Here is a 22,441-nt window from a genome sequence, read left to right on the forward strand (position 1 = left end):
CACAGAGCCGATTTTGTATCCACCTTGCCGCATTTCCCTGGATCCCATGGGATTTTATTTTTTTTAACCAGTCTGCCATGTGGGACCTTGTCAAAAGCCTTGCTAAAATCCACATCAACTACCCTCATCTATCTTCTTTGTTACTTCTTCAAAAAATTTGATCAAGTTGGTCAAACAAGATCTTCCCTTGACAAATCCATGCTGACTATCCTTGATTAACCTCTGCCTTTCTAAGCGACAGTTTATCCTGTCTCTCAGAATAGATTCCAATAATTTGCCCACTACTGAGGTTAGACTGACTGGCCTGTAATTATTCGGTCTATCCTTCGCTCCCTTTTTAAACAGAGGTACAACATTAGCAGTTCTCCAATCCTCCAGCACTACATCTGTATCCAGTGACGATTGGAAAATGATGATCAGACCTTCTGCTATTTCCTCTCTTGCTTCTTTTAACAGCCTAGGTTACACTTCATCTGGCCCTGGTGATTTATCAACTTTCAAGATGTTAATCCCATTAATACTTCCTCTCTCTCTATGTTTATCACATCCAATACCTCACACTTCTCAACTACAATATCTGCATCATTCCAACTCTTTTATGAAGACAGACACAAAGTATTCATGAAGAACCATACCAATATCTTCCACCCCTACATACAGGTTACCTTTCTGGTCTTTCATGGGTCCTACTCTCTCCTTGGTTATCCCCTTAATCTTAAAATTGATAAAACATCTTTGGGTTCACCTTGATTTTGCTTGCCAATATTCTTTCATGCCCTCTCTTTGCTTTCACCTCTCCACTTTCTATACTCCTTTCAGCTTTCTGAAGTATTGAGTTCTTGGTGTCGGACATAAGTTTTCCTTTTCTACCTCATCTTACCCTGTAGGCTCCTTGACATCCATGGGGCTCCAGGTTTGGCCGTCTTTTTCTTTGTGGAAGCATGTTTACTCTGAACCCCTTGAATCTCCCCTTTGAATGCCTCCCACTGTTCTGACACTAATTTACCTTCAAGTAGCTGTTTCTGGTCCAATTTCGCTAAATCACTCCTCAGTTTAGTAAAATTGGCCTTGCCCCAATTGAGAACTCTAACTCCTGTTCTATCTCTGTCCTTTTCCATAATTATGACCACTACCACCAAAATGCTCTACCACTGCCACCCTTTCCACCTGCCCATCTTCATTTCCTAAAACTAAGTCTAAAACTGCACCTTTTCTTGCTGAACTTGCTACATACTGGGCAAAAAACTTCTCCTGATTGCACCTCAAGAGCTCTGCTCCATCAATTCCATTCACACTAAAACTATCCCAGTTAATACAGGGGTAGTTAAAATACCCTATTACTATTGTTTCTTTTCCTGATTTTTTCGTAACATTCCAAATAAAAACTGATTTTTTTCCTTAAATTTACTCATTTCCTCCAAATTTTCCCAGCCATTTAAGATCCAACTATTTCCCCTTGATTTTCTCCCAATTTTGAACACTGAAAATAAAAAATGAAAAATATCTGAAAAACAAGGCAATAAAAATTGACTGTAATGATTCTTACCTGCACAGTAATAGTAGCTAAAGGTCTGCTACCCGACCCTGACAGAACCAGACGACCTGTGCCGGGATCGGGTTAGGGTCGCTTTTCCAGGTCCGGCTTTTGGGCTCAGGTCGGATCGGACACACACAATAAGTATTGCATTTTGCTCTAATGGCAAGTGTCAAAAGTTGAAAAGCCTACCTGAGCTGGGAGTCTGGGACGTCAAGGAAGGAAACTCTGAGTCTGCGCAGTGAGCGTCTCCATGACGTCATCGCGCTCATGCTGCAGCTTCCTGCTGATTCGGAGTCGGAAGGTAAGTAAAGTGAACATTCCCGTGGTCAGGTCGGGCATGGGAAAAAATGCAGGGACTCGGGCCAGGTCAGGCTCGGGTCCGATGTGGTTCTGTCGGGTTTGGGTTTTTTTTTCAGACCCGTGCAGGCCTTTAATAGTGGCTACACTTCAATTATTAATTGTCATAGAGTCATAGTACATGAAAGAACGATGGAATATCCCAAGAACAACGATAAAACACTAAATAAAGCCCAGTCCTTTAGCAACTGAACCCCTCCAATACCAAACATGAGTGGCTTTAGACTTTTTTCCAAAAGATCAGCAATACCCATATGGCCAACGCATCCTCCTTCTTGGTTTCCTTCCAGGTTGTCCCCTGACGCCACAGCACACAACTTGTCCTCTAACTTCCCCCCAGCCCACTTTCAAATTCACCACTGTTACTTCATCCCATTACTCACCAAAATTTTAAATGGCCCCTTTGACAGAGGCACTATTCCTCTGTCCTTCAAAACCACTATCATGCCCCCCTCATATCTTGTCCAGCTACTGATGCATATTTAACCTCCCTTTCCACCCCAGGATTCGTGAATGCATTAGTTTTCACCTAGCTCCAGACCCACCTTACCCAAAGCTTCCCATTCAAAACTCTTCAATCCAGTTTCTTCTTGTCAACGACATTAAGGCTGAGTCAAAGTCACAAATAGCATCTTTCATGATTGCAACCATGGTGCATTATCCTCCTCGCCCTGTCCAAAGCTCATTTTAGTCAAGTCTCCTCTTTCACTTGATTCAACTTTGTTGTCACAAGAGTCTGATTCTCCAATTATTTTTCCTTTTGCCTCCTCCCATCACTTCCAGAGTACACTCGTAGACCTCTTCCTTGTTTACATGCTGCCATTTGGTGACATTAGCTGCTGGCATGGAGGCAGCTAATGGCATTCAGCTTCACATGTAAATCACCCTCGATTCCACAACTATTTCTGCATTATCAAACTGCCCAGCACCAAGCTGAGGGCAAGGCAGAATATTCTTCAAATTGAACATCTAGAAAATGAATGCGATGTTAATTGGCATTCAAATTCTGCAACCTTGCTCTCGGCTCCATCTGTCTGCTTGTTCAGGTCGAAACAGACAGTGTGCAACCTTGGTGTCCAATTCAAATCTGAACTGAGATTCAAACCATATGCCTCAATCACAAAGACTTTACTTCTCCCTCCACAAGGTCATTGCCACCAGCCCGATTCCCACTGGTAGTAAAATCCTTAACTGTGCTTTTACGATCTCAAGACTTGACTTCTCCAACATTCTTCTCTCCTAAGCCTGCACAAATTCTAACTCATCTAAAAGTTCAACCACCTGTATCAAGTCCCACTTGCCAATCAAACTTAACCTTGCTGACCCCCCCATGGCACCCGACAGTCAGAGAGATCTACAGCACAGAAACAGGTTCTTCGGCCTATCGTGTCCGTGCTGGCCATCAAGCACCTATCTATTCTAATCCCATTTTCCAGCACTTGGCCCGTAGCCTTGTAAGCTATGGTATTTCAAGTGCTCATCTAAATACTTCTTAAATGTTGTGATGGTTCCTGCCTCTACACTCCTTCAGGCAGTGCGTTCCAGATTCCAACTACCCTTTGAGTGAAAATGTTTTCCTCAAATCCCCTCTAAATCTCCTGCCCCTCACCTTCAATCTATGCCACCGGTTACTGACACCTCCACTAAGGGAAAAAGTTTCTTCCCATCTACCCTATCCATGCCCCTCAATTTTGTATACCTCAATCAGGTCCCCCCTTCAGCCTTCTTTGCTTGAAGCAAAACAACCCTAGCCTATCCAGTCTCTCTTCATAGCTGAAATGCTCCAACCCAGGCAACATCCTGATGAATCCCCTCTGCACCCTCTCCAGTGCAATCACATCCTTCCAACAGTGTGGCAACCAGAACTGTACACAGTACTCCAGCTGTGGCCTAACTAGCGTTTTATACAGCTCCATCATAACCTCCCTGCTCTTATATTCTATGCCTCAGATAATAAAGGCAAGGATCCCATATGCCTTCCTAACAACCTTATCTGCCTGTGCTGCTGCCTTCAGTGATCTATGGACATGTACACCAAGGTCTCTCTGACCCTCTGTACTTCCTAGGGTCCTACCATCCATTGTATATTCCCTTGCCTTGTTAGTCCTCCTAAAATGCATCACCTCACACTTCTCAGGATTTAATTCCATTTGCCACTGCTCTGCCCATCTTACCAGCCCATCTATATCGTCCTGTAATCTAAGGCTTTCCTCCTCACTATTTACGGCACCACCAATTTTTTTGTCATCTACGAACTTACTGATCATACCTCCTATATTCACATCTAAATCATTAATGTACACTACAAACAACAAGGGTCCCAGCATCGATCCCTGCGGTACACCACTGGTCACAGGCTTCCAATCGCAAAAACAACCCTCCACCATCACCCTCTGCCTCCTGCCACTAAACCAATTTTGGATCCAATTTGCCAAATCACCCTGGATCCTATGGGCTCTTACCTTCTTAACCAATCTCCCATGTGGGACCTTATCAAAAGCCTAACTGAAGTCCATGCAGACTACATCAACTTCTTTACCCTTATCTACATATCTAGTCACCTCCTCGAAAAGTTCAATCAAATTTGTTGGACATGATCTCCCCCTGACAAAGCTATGCTGACTTTTCTTGATTAATCCCTGCCTCTCCAAGTGGAGATTAATCCTGTCGCTCAGAGTTGTTCTGCTTTGTCAAAATCCATGTTTCACCCTACTCTGCAATCTCCTCCAGTTCTACATTACAGCCAGTTCCTACTCATCCTGACAGACATTTTGTGCATCTTTGCCTTCTCGTGCTCTTCAGTAGGAACAACTTTAAGTGCTACCCTCTGGAACTCTGTCCACTAAATCCCCATCTTGCTACTTCTCTCTGTATCTTTAAAAGCCTGCAAAGGTTTTTTGGATCATGCACTGTCAAATCTAACTATGACTTCCTGATCCATTCTTTCCTGTGTGAAGCATATCTGTACGATTTATTACTTGAAAGCTGTTTAATCTACATTTGTATTCAGTTACAACAACATGATGAGTGAACAGAAAACTGAGAAAAATGTCCAGCCCAGGAAGCATGGCAGTTCCTAATGCATCCAGCAGTCACGGGATCAAGTAAGCATGATCAGTTTCTTCTTCTTTGGCCTCCTTGTCTCAAGAGACAATTGGTAAGCGCCTGGAGGTGGTCAGTGGTTTGTGAAGCAGCACCTGGAGTGGCTATAAAGGCCAATTCTAGAGTGACAGACTTTTCCACAGGTGCTGCAGATAAAATTGGTTGTCGGGGCTGTTATACAGTTAGCTCTCCCCTTGCGCTTCTGTCTTTTTTCCTGCCAACTGCTATGTCTCTTCGACTCGCCACACTTTAGCCCCGCCTTTATGGCTGCCCGGCAGCTTTGGCGATCACTGGCAACTGACTCCCACTGACTCCTGAATAGTTTACAGAATGAATATATTCGGAATGGTGTGACAACCTACTTTCGACTGCCAGTAACACAGCTAGCTGAACATGACACAAACAGCTCCATGCTGGTCAGCACAGCAAGTTTATGCAGTCAAGTAGCTGAGCTTCAGACTAGGAAGGACCTAGTTTTGAGCCTTTAAGACTGGAAAAGGAGCTGTACTGCTTTAAGAACCAGCAAGCCTCAGGAGTTAGAGACAGTGCATTTTGGTTGCCGTTGGTTACAACCATATAGAGAGGGAACCAACCAGCTTCAAAGAATGCATCCTAGTTACCCGGCAACAGCCAGAGACCAGATATACAATGTTGCCATTATCTTTTGAACTGTTTTTTTTAGTGGAAACAGTCTGTTCTAACAGGTGTGTTAGCACCTGAAAGGATAGCTCTCAGACCAGTTAAACTGAAGGAACAGAATTTAGTCTGTTTATTTATTATTCTCTCTCAAAGTTCTAAAATGTCAAGCCAAAACAGAGATCTCTGATAATTTAAACTGAAGGAAGGGAAGTTAGACTGTGACAATCTTTTATCCCTCAAAAATTCAAAAGCCAAATTGATTCATTAAAAAGTGTTTGCAAGTTGTTAATTGTTGAAGTTCATCGCTGGAGAAGGAGCAACTATTTCAACTTCTGAATTAGACTACAGACTGTTCTACTGTTGAAGAATCTTTTCTCCCCCACTGGATGGCTGTGAGGATGTCAAGCAACCTTGGACTATCCCATATCTGGCAGAAGCATAAATCTGCAAGGACTCTAATTTTTTCTATTTTAAATGTTGTTTATATCTTAGTGGTCTTTATTTTTTTATTTATTTATTTTTTAGTTTAAGAATTTAGTTTTTCTAATTAAACAGTTAATTAGTTGATTTAAAGACACCTGGTTTGGTTTGCCTCATTCGGGGGTTAATAGATGGTACAATTTGGCTGGGTCTTTCTTTAATTTGGAAAGTTTAAAATGATATGTTTGGCAATCTGTGGAGGGACAGGATTGAATTAACAGTGCGTTTCTCCCACCACAATCAGAATTGTATATTTTGATTGAGGGCTTTGACCGGAGCAGTCGGTCGTATATTCGGGTGAGGTTTAGAAGGGCCCCTGGAGAATGCGAATTGTTTACTTCAAGAGAGAACAGGAAAATTTTGGTCGAGAAAATAAAAAAAGATTGGGCAACAGAAATAGGGAGTAAGCATGCACACAGTACACTTACATGGATTTTTATTCATATTCAAGATATAGGGATTATTGGCAGAGACAAAATTATTGCCCATCCCTATTTGCCCTCGAGCAAGCGATGGTGGGCCACCTTCTTAAACCGTTGCAGTCGATGGGCTGAAGGTACAACAATGTGAAATCAAATTCAAATTCAATAATTTTAACCAGATTTTAACCAGTTCTGGTGTAACAGTAATTGATGCAATAAATTTCAGTCACAGTTACAATGCAATCCAACCATACTAATTGCATAGTGGACAAAACAGTTAATGATTTGCAAGAATTTGAATATTCATCTTTACTATATTTTAAAATAACTAATTGGGATACAGTATGAATTGTCTTTATTAAAATGAAACAAAAATATTGTTGATTCTTAACTTCAAACTTTCTCTTACACTTTCTATATCCTAACTTTACTATTTGTAGTTAAGCTAATTGTACAAATGAGTATTGCAAATGCTTTGTATAACATTTTCAAATCATATGAAGTGGAGTGAATAACTCAGAATTGACAAAGGACAACTTTCATCTGCAAGTACCAGGTGGAAACAATATCCATTTAGAGCAAAACATAGCTGGCAGCCATGAGGTAGAAACTCAACTTGACAATGGTCTTGGATATGTGAAAACAGAATGCAGTACACTGATGCCCGAGACAGTTTCTAAGATCAGAAAGGTGATAAATTAAGTCGAGCAAGTTTTCAAATGATCTAACTTTTCAAATGTCACCACACATTATATTATATACTTCAGTTGAAGGTAACAGGTGAAAAGTCAAAGTGATGAGGCTATCTCCTGTCAAGATTCATTTTGGCTGACTCATTATCAGAATGACATCACACATAACTTGTTTAAAAGCAGCTGAAAAAGCTTTGAATTAATAGCAACAAGAAAAAAAATTCAATTTTTCATTTATAACAATCTGTAGAAAATTTCCTACAGCAAATTCCTGCTGGAGCATGACTCAGTTTGTTGCTGGCGCATAGTAATTTGAGAAATAAGATTATTGAACATTCAGGGTCAAAAACAGGTTTTGTCAATTATGCTTTCAGGGTATTATAATAATGTATGTGAGATCCAACATCATTAAAATAATTCACAACGGCTAAGGACATCACCAAGCTTTGTAATGATTGTAAGAATTCCCTGTCTAAACCAGTATAGTGGCAATGTGGCACTCATATCAAGATTCCAGCTCAGCATTTCCCCATTCCGCTGCTGGTTTGTCCTTATTCAACCACATCACCCTTTATTACCCTACACTTTTTTTTAAAAAAACGATTCATCCAGGGTCGCAGAGACCTTCCTCGTTGAAATGCACTCCCTCATTCCACCTCAGCCTTTTTATCACCGACTTACACAAAGTGAAGTCAACCCCCCACCACAACTGATCCACTGACTTCCTTGTCCTGCACATCAGTCAACCTTCTCTTCAAAATCAACTCCTGAACACATACTCAAGGTCAACACCTCAATATAGTCACCCAAGGCAGTCACACCTGGCTCAGTGGTATCTATAGGGGCGGCGCAGTGGTTAGCACCGCAGCCTCACAGCTCCAGTGACCCGGGGTAAGTTCTGGGTACTGCCTGTGTGCAGTTTGCAAGTTCTCCCTGCGTCTGCGTGGGTTTCCACTGGGTGCTCCGGTTTCTTCCCGCAGCCAAAGACTTGCAGGTTGATAGGTAAATTGGCCATTGTAAATTGCCCATAGTTTAAGTAGGTGGTAGGAGAATTGAGGGAAGGTGGGGATGTGGTTGGGAATATGGGATCAACGTAGGATTAGTATAAATGGGCGGTAGTTGGTCGGCACAGACTCGGTGGGCCGAAGGGCCTGTTTCAGTGCTGTATCTCTAAATAAATAAAAATAAATAAATAAAATATTGCTGACCAGATTCTATAAAACCATTTCTTTATTCCCATTTTACACACACTGCCCTGCCATGCCCACCCCACCCCTCTACCATCACTTGCAATTTCTCAAAAACACGATCACCAATCCCTTTCTCTAGTGGTCTAGCCAACACTCATTCGCCCACACCTCTGGCCTACCATCCGCAATAACAATTATACCTCCATAAATGATGCCTCGATCTCATTCCTCCTCAGCTCTCATACCATCACCAACCTCCACCACCCTCCTGATCAAACAAACAATTCTGCAGCATCTAACTAGAAAGCTGTAAGTTTCAATGTAACTGTCCACCAGTATTACCCATTTAAGGTGTTGTATCATTCTCTCTAACTAAAACCATTTAGTACTACAACATCATCCTTTTTCTCCACTAACTAGTGCTTTCTCAGACCTCTTCCCTACCTCACCTTGGATTCAGAATGCAAGGAACTCCAAACCTTTCTGTATACAGAATGGAAGATAAGTGCCCAGACTCCCGCATTTCCCCAATCTCTCAGCACTCCGTTTGAACAATGAAACCTTCCACTGGGTCCCTCAAACCTCTCTCATCTTGCCTCCTGACCACTAAACACCTTCTCATTCCTATGCTTGCCATCATCAACTTGTCTCTCGTCCTTGAGCACTGTCTCCTTCATTGTCATCGCTGGTCAAGAAATCTATGTTAAATCCTTTCACATTCTCCAACTATTACCATATTTGAGCTTTTAGAAACATAGGAACAGCAGTCGGCCGTTCAGCCCCTCAAGCCTGCTCTGCCATTCAATTAGATCATGGCTGATCGGTACCTCAACTCAATTTACCCAACTTTGCTCTGCATCTGTTGAAAGCCTTACCATACAAAAATCTACCTTCTCTTCCTCCTAGAATGTATTGTTGCTATGCAACCAATTTTCCAACTCTCACCACACCTCTTTCAAGTCCTTCCAACCTAGCTGGTAAGAAGATCGCCAACCAGATTTAAAATAATTGGCAAAAGAACTAGAGGGGAAATTAGGAGAATTATTTTCACACAGAGGGTTAGGACGATCTCGAACACACAACCTAAAAGGGTAGTGCAATCAGTTTCCATAGGAACGTTTAAAATGCACTGAGCATGTACTTGAGAACTAATTTGCAGGATTATGAGGAAGAAGTTAATGTGTAGGACTAAAAATTGGACAGATCTTTCGAAGAGCCAGCACAGGCACAATGGGCTAAATGGCCTCCTCTGTGCTGTAAGATTCTACGATTCTTTCACCCTGCCCACAGCAGCTGGACTGCATTGGTCAAAACCACAGATGTCTCCCCTATCTGTCCACAACCTTGCTGCTGCCTTGAACAGAATTCACTATTCCATCCTCCTCCAAGGTCTACCTCCAGGAACAGTTGCTCTTCTCCTCTGCATGTATGCCAGACTCCAGGAGGAGGCTATCCTCTAGCTGGATGTTAGCAAAATTAAGGCCATCTCTTTGGTTTCCATCAGCACCTTCAAACCTCTGGCTTCAAGTCCATTAATGTCTCAGGCTGCTATCTCAAGCCAAGTGAGGAAGCATCCTATTATCATACTCAGCTTCCTCCGTTAACCATACTACTTTCTTCTACCTCTGCAATATAGACTGTTTGTCAGCCGTGACTCTGTGGACAGCAGTCCCACCTCTGGGTCAGAAGACTACAGGTTCAAGACCCACTCCGTAGACTTAAGCACAAAAATCTAGGCTGACACTTCAGCATAGTACGAAAGGAGTGCTGCACTGTCAGAGGTGCCATCTTTCAGATGAGACATTAAACCAAGGCACCATCTGCCCTGTCGGAAGAATGCAAAAGATCCCATTGCACTATTTTGAACAACAGCATGGAGTTATTCCCCAGTGTGCTGGTCAGTATTTACCAATAAATCAACATCACTAAAACAAACCATCTCATCACTTTTGCATTGCTATGGTTGCAACGTGCTGTACCCAAACTGACTGCCATGGTTCCTACAACAGCGACTACACCTTATTGCAGTGATTAAATCCAGTGATGCGCAAGAAGCCAGAAACGGAGGAGCAGAGAAATCTCGGAGGGTTGTAAGGCTGGAGGAAGTGAGACAGAGGGGGAGGTGAGAAGCCATGGAGGCATTTGAAAACAAAGATGAGAATTTCAAAATCAAGGTATTGCCAGATCAGGAACCAATCTAAGTCAGCGAGCACTGGAGTCATGGATGAACAGGAATTACTGCTAGTTAAGATATGGACAGCACAGTTTTGGATGAGTTCTAGTTTATGGAGGGTTGACGATATGAAGGGAGATCACTGGGATAGTCAAGTCTTGACAAATGCATGATGAAGGTTTCAGCAGTGGATGATATGAGGCAAGAGTGGAGATGGACGACCTTAAGGAGATGGAAATAGACTGCCTTGGTGATGGAGCTGATCTCTGGTCAGACACTCTTGTTAGGCTCAAATAGGATGCCCCGGTTGCGAACGGTCTGATTCAGCCTCAAACAGTGACCTTGAAGAAGGGTGGAGTCAGTGGCTAGGGAATCGGATTTGTGGTGGGAACCAAAGTCATCCCAATATTTAATTGGAGGAAATTTCTGCTCATCCAGGACTGGAATAAGCGTGACAAATCACAGACAATGGAGAGATTGAGAGAGGTAATGGTGAGATAAAGCTGGCTATCAGTGTACACATGGAACTTGACAATGTTTTTAGATGATGTCGCCAAAGGGCGACATGTAGATATGGGAGGGAGCCTTTCACCCCACACCCTGATATCCCCTTGTCATTTGCAATCAGCAGCGAACATGCCAATTTCTGACCTACTGACAGAAGGAAGGTCAATGATGAAGCAGAAGATGGTTGGGCCTAGGAAACTGCCTTGAGGAGGTTCTGCAGCGATGTCCTAAGGCTGATATGATCGGCCTCCAACAAACACAACCATCTTCCTTTGTGCTAGGTATGATGCCAACTAGTGGAGAGTTTTCCCTCTGATTCCCACTGACTTCAGTTTTACTCAGGCTCCTCGTTGCCACACGCAGTCGAACGCGGCCTCAGCATCAAAGGCGGTCTCTCTCACCTCATCTGTAGAATTCAGCTCTTGGGTCCATGTTTGGACCAAGGCTGTAATACAGTCTGCAGTAGAATGGAACAAAAACAAGAAATGCTGGAATCACTCAGCAGGTCTGGCAGCATCCGCAGTAGTTTGCTTTTATTTTAGTGTTTAATTCACTGCCACTTCTCTTCCAGGAATGCCTACCTTGAAGAAGTTCTGCTAGATTTCCTGCATCCGCAGTATTTTGCTTTTATATTACTGCAGTAGAATGGTCCTGTCTTGAAATCATGACAGACATTATATGAGTGCAAGTATTTATTTTCTTTCTTATAACCCTCTTCCTCACCTTTTGCCACACTCCAAAGCAACATCTCAAGACTCAATTTCTCCAACATTCCACCAGGATGCTTCCCTTTATCAATCCCCCACAAAATTTAACTCATCCAAAAGACAAACACACTGTCTGCCCTCTATATACTATAGCGGCTCCATGTGAATCCCAAATTTGATTTCAAAATTGTCATGCTTATTTTCTCTCGTCTGTTTTTAGCACTGCTTCTTCCTACCTTAATCATCGCCTGCCTACATACACTCTCCACTCCTCCAAAACAAGACATCCCCCACCCCCACCGCTCCCTAACACCAGCTGTTCATTCAACAGCTACGCTTGTTGCCCTCTGAAATTCTCGACCCACTCCCTTCCGCCCCTGCTTTCCAAACTCGCTTCTGCAACCATGCTTTCAACTCACCACCACCTCCCCCTCCCCCTCTCCTCTCCTCAATCCCTGCTTCTCCGCCCACCTCTTTTCTTGGGTTTACTGCACCTTCCTGCACGATCATTAATTTAAGCTGATTTTACAGGCCCATTTTTTTTTAAAGCCTAGAACTTGTGTTTAAGAAGCCGCTGTGCTGCATCATCCTCATTGAAATCACATGGGGCCTCAAGGCCTTGCCTCATGCTGAACTCCCCCAGAGTATGATATTGGGAAGCCTGCAACCCCGGTGTGTAGTTGGTCAGTCTAGGCTGGGTCGGACCAGCCTGACATCCCGAACACCGACAGCTTATCCAGGTCCAGAAACTTTCGGACCAGTTAACCGATTCTTAAGTACCCGCTCTGGCTAATCCCTCCCCTTACCCCTAACCCACCGCCTGCCGCTCCTCCGTACACTGACGCCCAGATCCTCATCTTTCATTTAAATTATTTTTTTTAAGAACGAAACTCACCACTCGCGCTCAGCGGGACCTCGCCAATGAATCAGCCGGTCTCAGCGGCTCGCTCCACTTCCGGGGCAAGTTATCACATCCGCTTCCAACAACAATGTGCCCTACTCAGCAATCTGTCAGTGGCCCATATTGTCAAGGTAACGGTCCCAGCAGTAAAAGGGTTCCTTCTTCTGTAAGTAAAATAATTTGCTCTTGAAGTGGGTCTGTACTGTAACCCGAGACATGGTGCCGTGGAATCAGCCCCATTAATACGGCTGGACACTGGAACAACCAAAACCAACTGCAGATAATCTTGGGCATCAGGAATGTGCGCCAAATGCCAGTGATCAAGAATCACTACAAGCAGGCTGAGCAACCCATCTTCCTGCCTTATATTGTACGCCAGAGGTACTGGCCAAACACATCCATCAAAAGCCTTTAAAGACCCCTGCACAGGGTTGAACTCCTGATCCGGGATGGTTGGCAGCCCTGCTTTTACACTGCAATTTACCTCACATCACTAAAGTCAGGGCTGCCTGCTATATCGTAAGTGCAGCATTTTTTTTAATCTTCAAGCTAAATATTATAATAACAAGTGATAAGCTCTATTTTAAAAAACTCAAATTCCTATGTCCCCATTTATAACTGAAACTGCCTATGAAAACTTATGTTGTAATCACACCCTCACACCAGTGATGGTCCTGCAGCACCTCAGTTCTGTAACTCCTAATTAGCTTAATCTTCACAGTTCCAATCAACCCTACTTCTTGGCATCCCAAATTGCCATTTTGTTATTTAATATATAAATAATATAAAATGAAAGAGTTACAAAAAATAGGGACAATAAATGGCTTTAAAATGGGAACAGAACTGCATATGTGTATCCTGTTGCAATTATTCAATGATCCCATTCTGTAATCCTATTATTAAAACTTTTGCGCTAGGCACATACTTCCTGTAAACAAACCTGACCTTCTATTGGTCATGCTTTTCTGTCAACTTTTCACACTCTAAATCATCATGGTAACATTACCCATTCAAATGTTTATGTCATTTGTCATATAGTTGCAGATTGTAGCTACTCTGGCTCTGTTCCAATCTTGTATACATCTTTATACATTCCTCAACTGACTGCAGGCAATGGCACAGGCAATTTACAAGTATATATTTTAAAATGTATGTATTCACCCTGTCATATCTGGATATTGCAAGTCTGTTGGTCCAGGCAAACCCCATGACTGAAATTGCTGTCATTATTGATCCTGGTAACCATTTTTCATTGCTCACTACTCTTTGGTAAAGTTTTTCTTATTGGTTGCAATGAACATTGCTACTGTCATTCCTAACTTAGTAGCATCAATTCCCAGACTAGCTTTCCACCCAGCCTCACTACTCCCAGATCAACTCTACATCTATCTAATCTTGCCATTCCCAGACCATTTCACATCCTGTTTTCCCACGCCCAGTCCAATTTCAACTCAGCTTTCAGTAAATCCCATGTTTCCACCCACATTATTCCCACCTGCTGGTCTTCTCCAAGTTCCACTGGCTCCGTGGGAACCTATAATTACAAGTATCTCTGTTGCCTCATTCCATCCTACTTCAATGATCTACTCCTTCCTATGTCCCTACAGGCAAACTCTGCTGCTCAAATGCTGAACTTAATTAAAGCATCTCCAAGGACAGTCACACTGGGTGAATACTGGACCAGAGCAAAGCTAAAAAACTGGAAGTCAACATGATCATAGTGATGACGAACAAAGCCCCAGAGAGTCAGAAGCAACAGCTTGATGGGAAACAACGTGCTAAGATCACCTCACTACAAAAAAAGAAAGAAATGAGTGGGAAGTGGAAGCAGTAGGGAGGAGAAAAGTAATAAAGTGGTAAAGCACACAGAGAAATTAAACAGGGACACTTAGCTGGAAGGGGAAAGCAAGTGAAAGTATGTCAAAGAAAGGCATAATGGAGATTAAAATGATAATAAAACAAATTATATTTATATAACGCATTTAACATAATAAAAGGTCCTTCACAGGTGCATTATAAAGCAACATATGGCACTGAGCCACATAAGGAGATATGACATCAGATGACCAAAGGCTTGGTCAAAGAAATAGGTTTAACAGAGTGTCTTAAAGGTGGAAAGTGAGATACAGAGGCAGAGGTTCAGGGATGGAAATCCAGAGTTTAGGTCCTAGGCAACTGAAGGTGCGGCGAGCAATGGTGGAGCAGTTAAATTTGGGGATGCTCTAAAGGCCTGAATTAGATGAGCGCAGATATCTCAGAGGGTTGTAAGGTTGGAGGAGATTACAGAGATAGCGAGGGGTGAAGCCATGGAGGGATTTGAAAACAAAGAAAATCTTAAAACCAGGATGTTTCTTGACTGGGAGCCAATGTTGATCAGTGAGCACGGGGCTGATAGGTGAACGGGACTTTGTGCGCCTTAAGACACAGGCAGCAGAGTTTTGGATGACCTCAAGTTTACAGAAGATAGAATGTGGGAGAGCAGACAGGAGTGCATTGGAATAGTCAAGTCTAGAGATAACAAAGGCATGAATGAGGGTAAAAAGGAGGAGTAAATGCAGTAGAACTCTGCAAAAATAAGCAACAGTCAAATCATCTACCAGTGACACTCCATTTTAGGAAAGGCCACTTATATAGAAAAAAGAAAGACTGAATTGGATTTATATAGCACTTCTCACAACCTCAGGACGTCCAAAAGTGTTTTACAGCTAAGTAATTACTTTTGAAGTGTAATCACTGTTGTGCAATATATCAGATCTCTTTTCACTCTACATGATAATGCTAATAATTATGATCTGAATCAGTAAGTCAGCACAAAGTAAGTGCACCCTTTCCTGTATGACTCCATGAATACAAAGCATGGTATATGTACAATTCCACTTTTGATGCAAAGTGAACAAAAGCCAATTTACTCTTTCCTAACATTGTGTTTCCCATGAGTGACAAAAGAGGCCTATTATCTCCTGTTGTAGTATTTCTCCAAAGTTCAAACTGAGGGTCAGTGTTGCAAGAGGTGATTGGTAGCTCCTGTGCTGCAAAAAGCTCATGGGAATGAGGGGCTGTCCTCTCATGGTAGCTTGCTCCTGGGAGGAAGCCACTGCTATTTGCACTTCTGAAGCTTGTTCCTGGGAAGCCTGGTTTCACCTCCTACATGCCACTTGAGTGCTGCTCCAAGGAGATGGCTAAAGGCCTAGCATGTGCTTCTAGCCTAAGAGACAGCAGTATCAGGCAGCTTGAGTCCAGCCATCGCTTTCCATAGAGCCTTGAATCTGTGTTTTGACTGATCAGCAAGTTAATTGGTCTCTTGGAAACTATCAGATCCTAAAAGCCCTGAAAGACAGCAGCCTGCATCCTGGCCACTATGGTATGGGAACTTGGATGATGGATACCTTCTACTCTGTCCTTGTCACAAAGGGCAGTAGCCTATGCTTTTTCGGAGATGGAGGCATTATCTAGTTCCAGGACACTTCTTACGTGGGGGTCTGTTGCAGATTCAAATGCTGCATGTTAATTGTATAATAATTGAGTCTTTAATTGTATTCAGATCGTGGGCATTAATTGGGGATTCAATTGTGCTCCTGTGTATAGGAGCTGACTGAAACTGTGGTGGTTGGGTTTGGAGGTGTATGTTTGTAATGTGTGTCTCTGTACTGTTATGAAACTGCTTTTGTTTTTGTTAAATATATTTTTTGAGGATTCATAGTCAAATTGAAGAAATGTTGGACCAGTTTTTTTCCAAGAGGGTCATCAAGAGGACACTGAAAGGACTTGTTTGACAACAACATTTATTGGTTGTCACATGACTCAAGTTAAAAACAGAATAGAAACCCTGGTAACTGGGGAAGATGTGTGCAGAGAAGTGACAGATCAGAAGGTGGACTTTTTGTTTCTGGTTTCACTTTTGAATTGGGAATGAACTGTTTAAAAAGGGGTTGGGATTTTCAAAAATCAACCTGTAGGAGGAAAAGGAAGAGAATTTCCAAGGAGTGAAGAGAACTTCCAAAGAAGGAGAGAAGACCACAACCCAGCTCAGCTTTCCATCACTTCCCTAAAGGACCCTGAGAAGACAATTGTGTCAACTCATCTCATTTCCTGTCTTTGAAGAAAAGCCTGCTAAATTAATTCTCAGTGCCACCTGAAAAGAACTGTTTTAAATTATCCCAGTGACCCATCTACGTGTACTCGGAGGCCAGACTATATGCCAGTTTTGGAACGCAACATATCTCATCTGTTTTTTCTTCAAAAGTGAGCAAGTATTCAGTCTAAGTGGTTTTTTTGGTCTGTTTTTGTAATAGCTCGAAACAACAATGCCTTTTATTTTTCCAGTTAACGTGAGTGTGAGGGGCTAAAGTAAAAAGGGAACTTTAATATTTTAATCTGTGTGTTTATGCTTTACTTCATTACTGGTTAAGACTTGTGTTATAATAAATGGATAATTTTGTTGTTTATTAAAGAAATCTGGTTGGTATGTTTTATTCTTAGATAGAAATAGAGTCTCTGATGGACTCTATCGGTAAGTGGAAAATAATTTAAATATATTTTGTGATCCCTGGAGAAGTGGAACTAAAATAAACAGTGTACTCCTCCTCCCTCGGTCGTAACAGTAAATAAATACTTTTAAAGTGTGTAAAGATTGGGTTTCAGTTCTGTCCTTCACCACCTGGCTTTCTGGAGTAAAACACTGCATATTTCATTGATTACTGCAACAAAGTAAAACTTTCCTGATGTCATAAATGACTCAGCTAGAATCACAGCTTGGAGACTGATCTCAGAGCCTGCAAGCAGGTGTAATGTTTCTTGAAATTCCTTCTTTGCAAGCGAGTATTACGAGTTCTGGATACTTTAGCTCCAAAACTATGGAGTCTGCTCAGCTTCCACTGAGAAGGTGGCATGGCCTCAATCACTTCCTAAGCTCTCTTCTGCTATGTGAATCACCAACTGCCATGTCTTCCCTATCACTATCTGATTCCCTCCGCGTAAAAGTATTTGAGCTGGTGCATAAGAGTGAATAAGCAAGTGATGCAGGTTTTGAGAGGAGGTTTGTAGCAGAGACATTGGTCCAGGAACTTATGGATGCTTATGACCTCCTGGCACTCTTCATTTTATCATCCTCATTTCTTGGTTCACTTCTGGTTCACTAATGTCCTTTAGGAAAGGAAATCTGCTGTCCTTACCTGGTCTGGCTTACATGTGACTCCAGACCCACAGCAATGTGGTTGACTCTTACATGCCCTCTGAAAAGGCCTAGCAAGCCACTCAGTTGTACCTAACCGCTACGAAGTCAATAAAAAAGAATTAAACTGGACGGACCACCCGGCATCGACCTAGCCACCGGAAACGACAACGGCAAACCCAGCCCTGTTAACCCTGCAAAGTCCTCCTTACTAACATCTGGGGGCTTGTGCCAAAGTTCGGAGAGCTGTCCCACAGACTAGTCAAGCAACAGCCTGACATAGTCATACGCACGGAATCATACCTTACAGACAATGTCCCAGACACTACAATCACTATCCCTGGGTATGTCCTGTCCCACCAGCAGAACATACCCAGCAGAGGTGGTGGGACAGTGGTATACAGTAGGGAGGGAGTTGCCCTGGGCGTCCTCAACATCGACTCCAGACTCCATGAAGTCTCATGGCATCAGGTCAAGCATGGGCAAGGTATCCTCCTACTGATTACCATCTACCACCCTCCCTCAGCTGATCAATCAGTACTCCTCCATGTTGAACACCACTTGGAGGAAGCATTGAGGGTGGCAAGGGCACAAAATGTACTCTGTGGGGGAACTTCAACGTCCATCACCAAGAGTGGCTCGGTAGCACCACTACTGATCGAGTTGGCCGAGTACTAAAAGACATAGCTGCTAGACTGGGTCTGCGGCGGGTGGTGGGGGAACAAACACAAGGGAAAAACATACTTGACCTTGTCTTCACCAGTCTGCCTGCCACAGATGCTTCTGTCCATGACTGTATTGGTAGGAGTGACCACCGCACAGTCCTTGTGGAGACAAGGTCCCGCCTTCACATTGAGGATACCATCTATCATGTTGTGTGGCACTATCACCGTGCTAAATGGGATAGATTTTGAACAGATCTAGCAATGCAGAACTGGGCATCCATGAGGCGCTGTGGGCCATCAGCAGCAGCAGAATTGTACTCAACCACAATGTGTAACCTCATGGCCCGGCATATCCCCCACTCTACCATTACCATCAAGCCAGGAGACCAACCCTGGTTCAATGAAGAGTGCAGGAGGGCATGCCAGGAGCAGCAACAAGCATATCTCAAAATGAGGTGTCAACCTGGTGAAGCTACCACCCAGAACTACTTGCATGTCAAACTGCATAAGCAGCGTGCAATAGACAGAGCTAAGCAATCCCATAACCAATGGATCAGATCTAGGCTCTGCAGTCCTGCCACATCCAGTCGTGAATGGTGGTGGACAATTAAACAACTAACTAGAGGAGGTGGCTCCACAAATATCCCCATCCTCAATGATGGGGGAGCCCAGAACATCAGTGCGAAAGATAAGGCAGAAGCATTTGCAACAATCTTCAGCGAGAAGTGCCGAGTGGATGATCCATCTCTGCCCCCTCCTGAAGTCCCCAGCATTACAGATGCCAGACTTCAGCCAATTCGATTCACTCCACGTGATATCAAGAAACGACTGAAGGCACTGGATACTGCAAAGGCTATGGGCCCTGGCAATATTCCGGCAATAGTACTGAAGGCCTGTGTCCAAACTTACCATCTCTGACAGAGAGAATGGAGTGCTTCCAAATCATTGATTTGGCCTGTTCTTCATAGGGAATAAACTTTGTAAAGTTGTGAATTGTCTTTCCAGCCTCCTGACTCTCTCAAGCATTCTGCCTGCACGAGCTTCTCTGGCAAAATGATTGAGTGAATTAGGTAAAGGGTGTCTGAACAGCAACAACAACTTGCACTTATATAATACCTTCAATATGGTAAAACATCTCAAGGTGCTTCACAGGGGTATTATCAAACAAAATTTGCCACCGAGTCATTTAAGGAGATATTAGGACAGATGGCCAATAGCTTGGTTAAAGAGGTAGATTTTAAGGAATGTTTTAAAGAAGGAAAAAGAAGTGGTGAGGTTATAGGAGGCTTAGGGCCTTGGCGGCTAATGGCACAGCTGCCAATAGTGGAGAAATTAAAATCAAGAATGCACAAGAAGCCAGAATGGGAGGAGCGTAGATATCTCAGAGGGTTGTGAGGCTGGAGGAGGTTACAGAAATAGAGGGGGAGTGAGGGCATGAAAGGATTTGAAGGCAAGGATCAGAATTTTATAACTGAGGCATTATCAGATCTGGAATCAATGTAGATTAACGAGCACAGGGATAATGGGTGAATGGGACTAGGTGCGAGTTAGGATACTGGCAGTAGAGTTTTGTATGAGCTTAAGTTTATGGGGAGCGGAAGATAGGAGGCTAACCAGGAGCACACTGGAATAGTCTAGTCTAGAGATAACAAATGCATGGATAAGGTTTTCAGCAGAAGATGAGCTGAGGCGGGGTGGAGTCAAGCAGTGCTATGGAGGTGAAAATAAGCAGTCTTTATGATGGAGTGGTTATGTGGTCGGAAGCTCATTTCAAGGTCAAATAAAACAACAAGGTCACAAATGGTCAGGTTCATCTGTCGACAGTTGCCAGGAGTCTGGCTAGGGAATGGAGTTTGCGGCAGTGACCAAAGACAATGGCTTCAGTCTTCCCAATATTTACTTGGAGGAAATTTCTGCTCATCCAGTACTGGATGTCAGACAAGCAGTCTGGCAAATTAGAGACAGTGGAGGGGTCAAGAGAGGTAGTGGTGAAGTAAAGATGGATGTCGTCAGTGTACACGTGGAACCTGACGTGTTTTTGGATGATATCGCTGAGGGCAGCATGTGGATGAGAAATTGGAGGGGCTTAGGATAGATCCTCGGGAGACACGGAGTAATAATCCAGAGTGGGCAAGTATGTATCTCTGAAAGTTAACTGTTTTTAAGGTGAATCTGACCTTGTATCAATGACACAACATAACTTAAAATAAAATTCCTTCCAGTCCATATGGGTAAATGTCTCAAAATGTTGCAGGTTCATTAAATGCATTTTCATAGGCAGCACGTTGTGGTTGCCTTAGATGTCCTTTTTATGTGAATGGTTAAATGACTGAATGTCATACAGGCATTCGCACCTAAAAATTGCATGTATATCTACATAATGTCATCAGGGGCTAATTTTAATACTGGTAATTGCAGACAGGTAGATTCTTCTGCTGCAAGTATGAAACTCAATCAGAAAATGGAATGGAGCACTAAATGGCAAACATCTTTTTCTAATCACATACCTTGCATGCATAAGTTAGTTGTAAGCAATTGGAAAACCTGTCCTATTACATCTAAACATCTGTGCATACAAATTTTATCTTGAAATATTTGCTGATAAACTGTTGGCTGAGGGAACTCAGAAGATTTAAATCATATGAACAAAAGAAAGTGTGAAATAAGAACAAGCCCTTTTCTAACAAACCCACTCCATACCACCAGACCATTCACAATTTGCACTGCCAGAGAACTTTTCCAAATTATTTAATCCCTGAAGGAAAGTGATTAACTACAGGGCAAGTTTACAAGAAAATACAATGCTGAAACTTCTCTCTGATCCTCAAAGGTCATCTCATCAAACTCCACAAATTTTTACTACCTACAATATTCATCCCTAATAACTTGCACTCAATTTAATATATTTCTATAATTCAGACAGGACTAGAACAGCTGAATTGCATAGGTTAGTTGATCAACTATGTCTATAAAGTGATCCTCATAAGCTTAAGTCCTGTTCTTAAGCACACAGTTGTCCAAATCCTCCTTAAAGAAGTTAATCCACATAGTATTGCTTCTAAAAGCTCTTTTTTTATATATCTACTATGCTTTGGGAGAAGGAGTAACTTTTATATCTTGCTTAAGGTTTGCAAACCTTGTACTAATATCCTCTAGTTCTGTGTTTATAGCATAACTTGATATAACTCAGTTACAATATATGCATTAATTTACCATACCATTGCACATCAGGAGTCAAAACTAAGTATAGTGTTCAGGTAAAAGAGGTTAAAAGGCAGGAGCACATAGTTTGTTGCTTTCCTGTGAATTCTGTCAATATCTTTATGAAGGTCAGAAGCTCAGAACAATATGGTATTCAAAATTGGTTTCCCCGATAAGTTATACAAGTCAAATAACTTGTTTCAGCTCATAACCAAATGTCCTCAAAATGCATTGAAACACAAGATAAGTCTGTTTAAATACAGCTGATTAGCCGAATATCTTCAGTAAATGGTCAGGAATACTAGTTTTTTTTTTGCTTCCTTTTCTAACACTGATCTAAATGTGTCTGATTTCAGTCAGGCTTGCTCTGCAGTTTGGCAGGAGACTGCCTGAATAAAAGAAGAACAGTAGACTTCCTACAAAATTGGACCAATATCCATTGTGTTCATACTTCCTGTAAAATGTGCCTCTAAATCCATGCCTCCTGTGCCCAATATGCTTTTCAGATGAACACTGAAGGTATCCTATAAACTACTAACTAGATCATAATGCTCTGTTGCCAACTACCCAACAGCAATTATTCCATAACTTGTCCAAAACCTTGGAAATAAATACTGCAATGTATATTCTCTATTCACTGGAAAGACTAACTGCCTTTGAACAACGAAATAGATTCACGAGTGCAATAGTGATTGTAT

The 22,441-nt window shown here is 42.5% G+C and overlaps 1 protein-coding gene across 3 annotated transcripts in view; it reads right to left on the minus strand.

Annotated features, from left to right (window-relative positions):
- The window catches only part of psmd14 (proteasome 26S subunit, non-ATPase 14), a 149,728-nt gene extending 136,952 nt beyond the window's left edge, over nt 1-12,776 (minus strand). The window contains exon 1 of one of the 3 annotated variants that reach the window (XM_068035245.1): nt 12,702-12,776. Coding sequence is in view for 1 of the 3 variants with exons in the window: in XM_068035244.1 (XP_067891345.1) it covers nt 11,501-11,505 (5 nt within the window). In the remaining 2 variants the exon portion in view is untranslated. Of the gene's footprint in view, nt 1-11,500; nt 11,537-11,680; nt 11,750-12,701 lie in introns of those variants that run through there. The other 2 variants (XM_068035246.1, XM_068035244.1) reach the window with 2 other exon arrangements.
- Between the last annotated feature and the right edge of the window lie 9,665 nt (nt 12,777-22,441).

This window comes from Heterodontus francisci, chromosome 7 (assembly GCF_036365525.1).
Source record: "Heterodontus francisci isolate sHetFra1 chromosome 7, sHetFra1.hap1, whole genome shotgun sequence".
In the NCBI taxonomy this organism is placed as follows: domain Eukaryota; kingdom Metazoa; phylum Chordata; class Chondrichthyes; order Heterodontiformes; family Heterodontidae; genus Heterodontus; species Heterodontus francisci.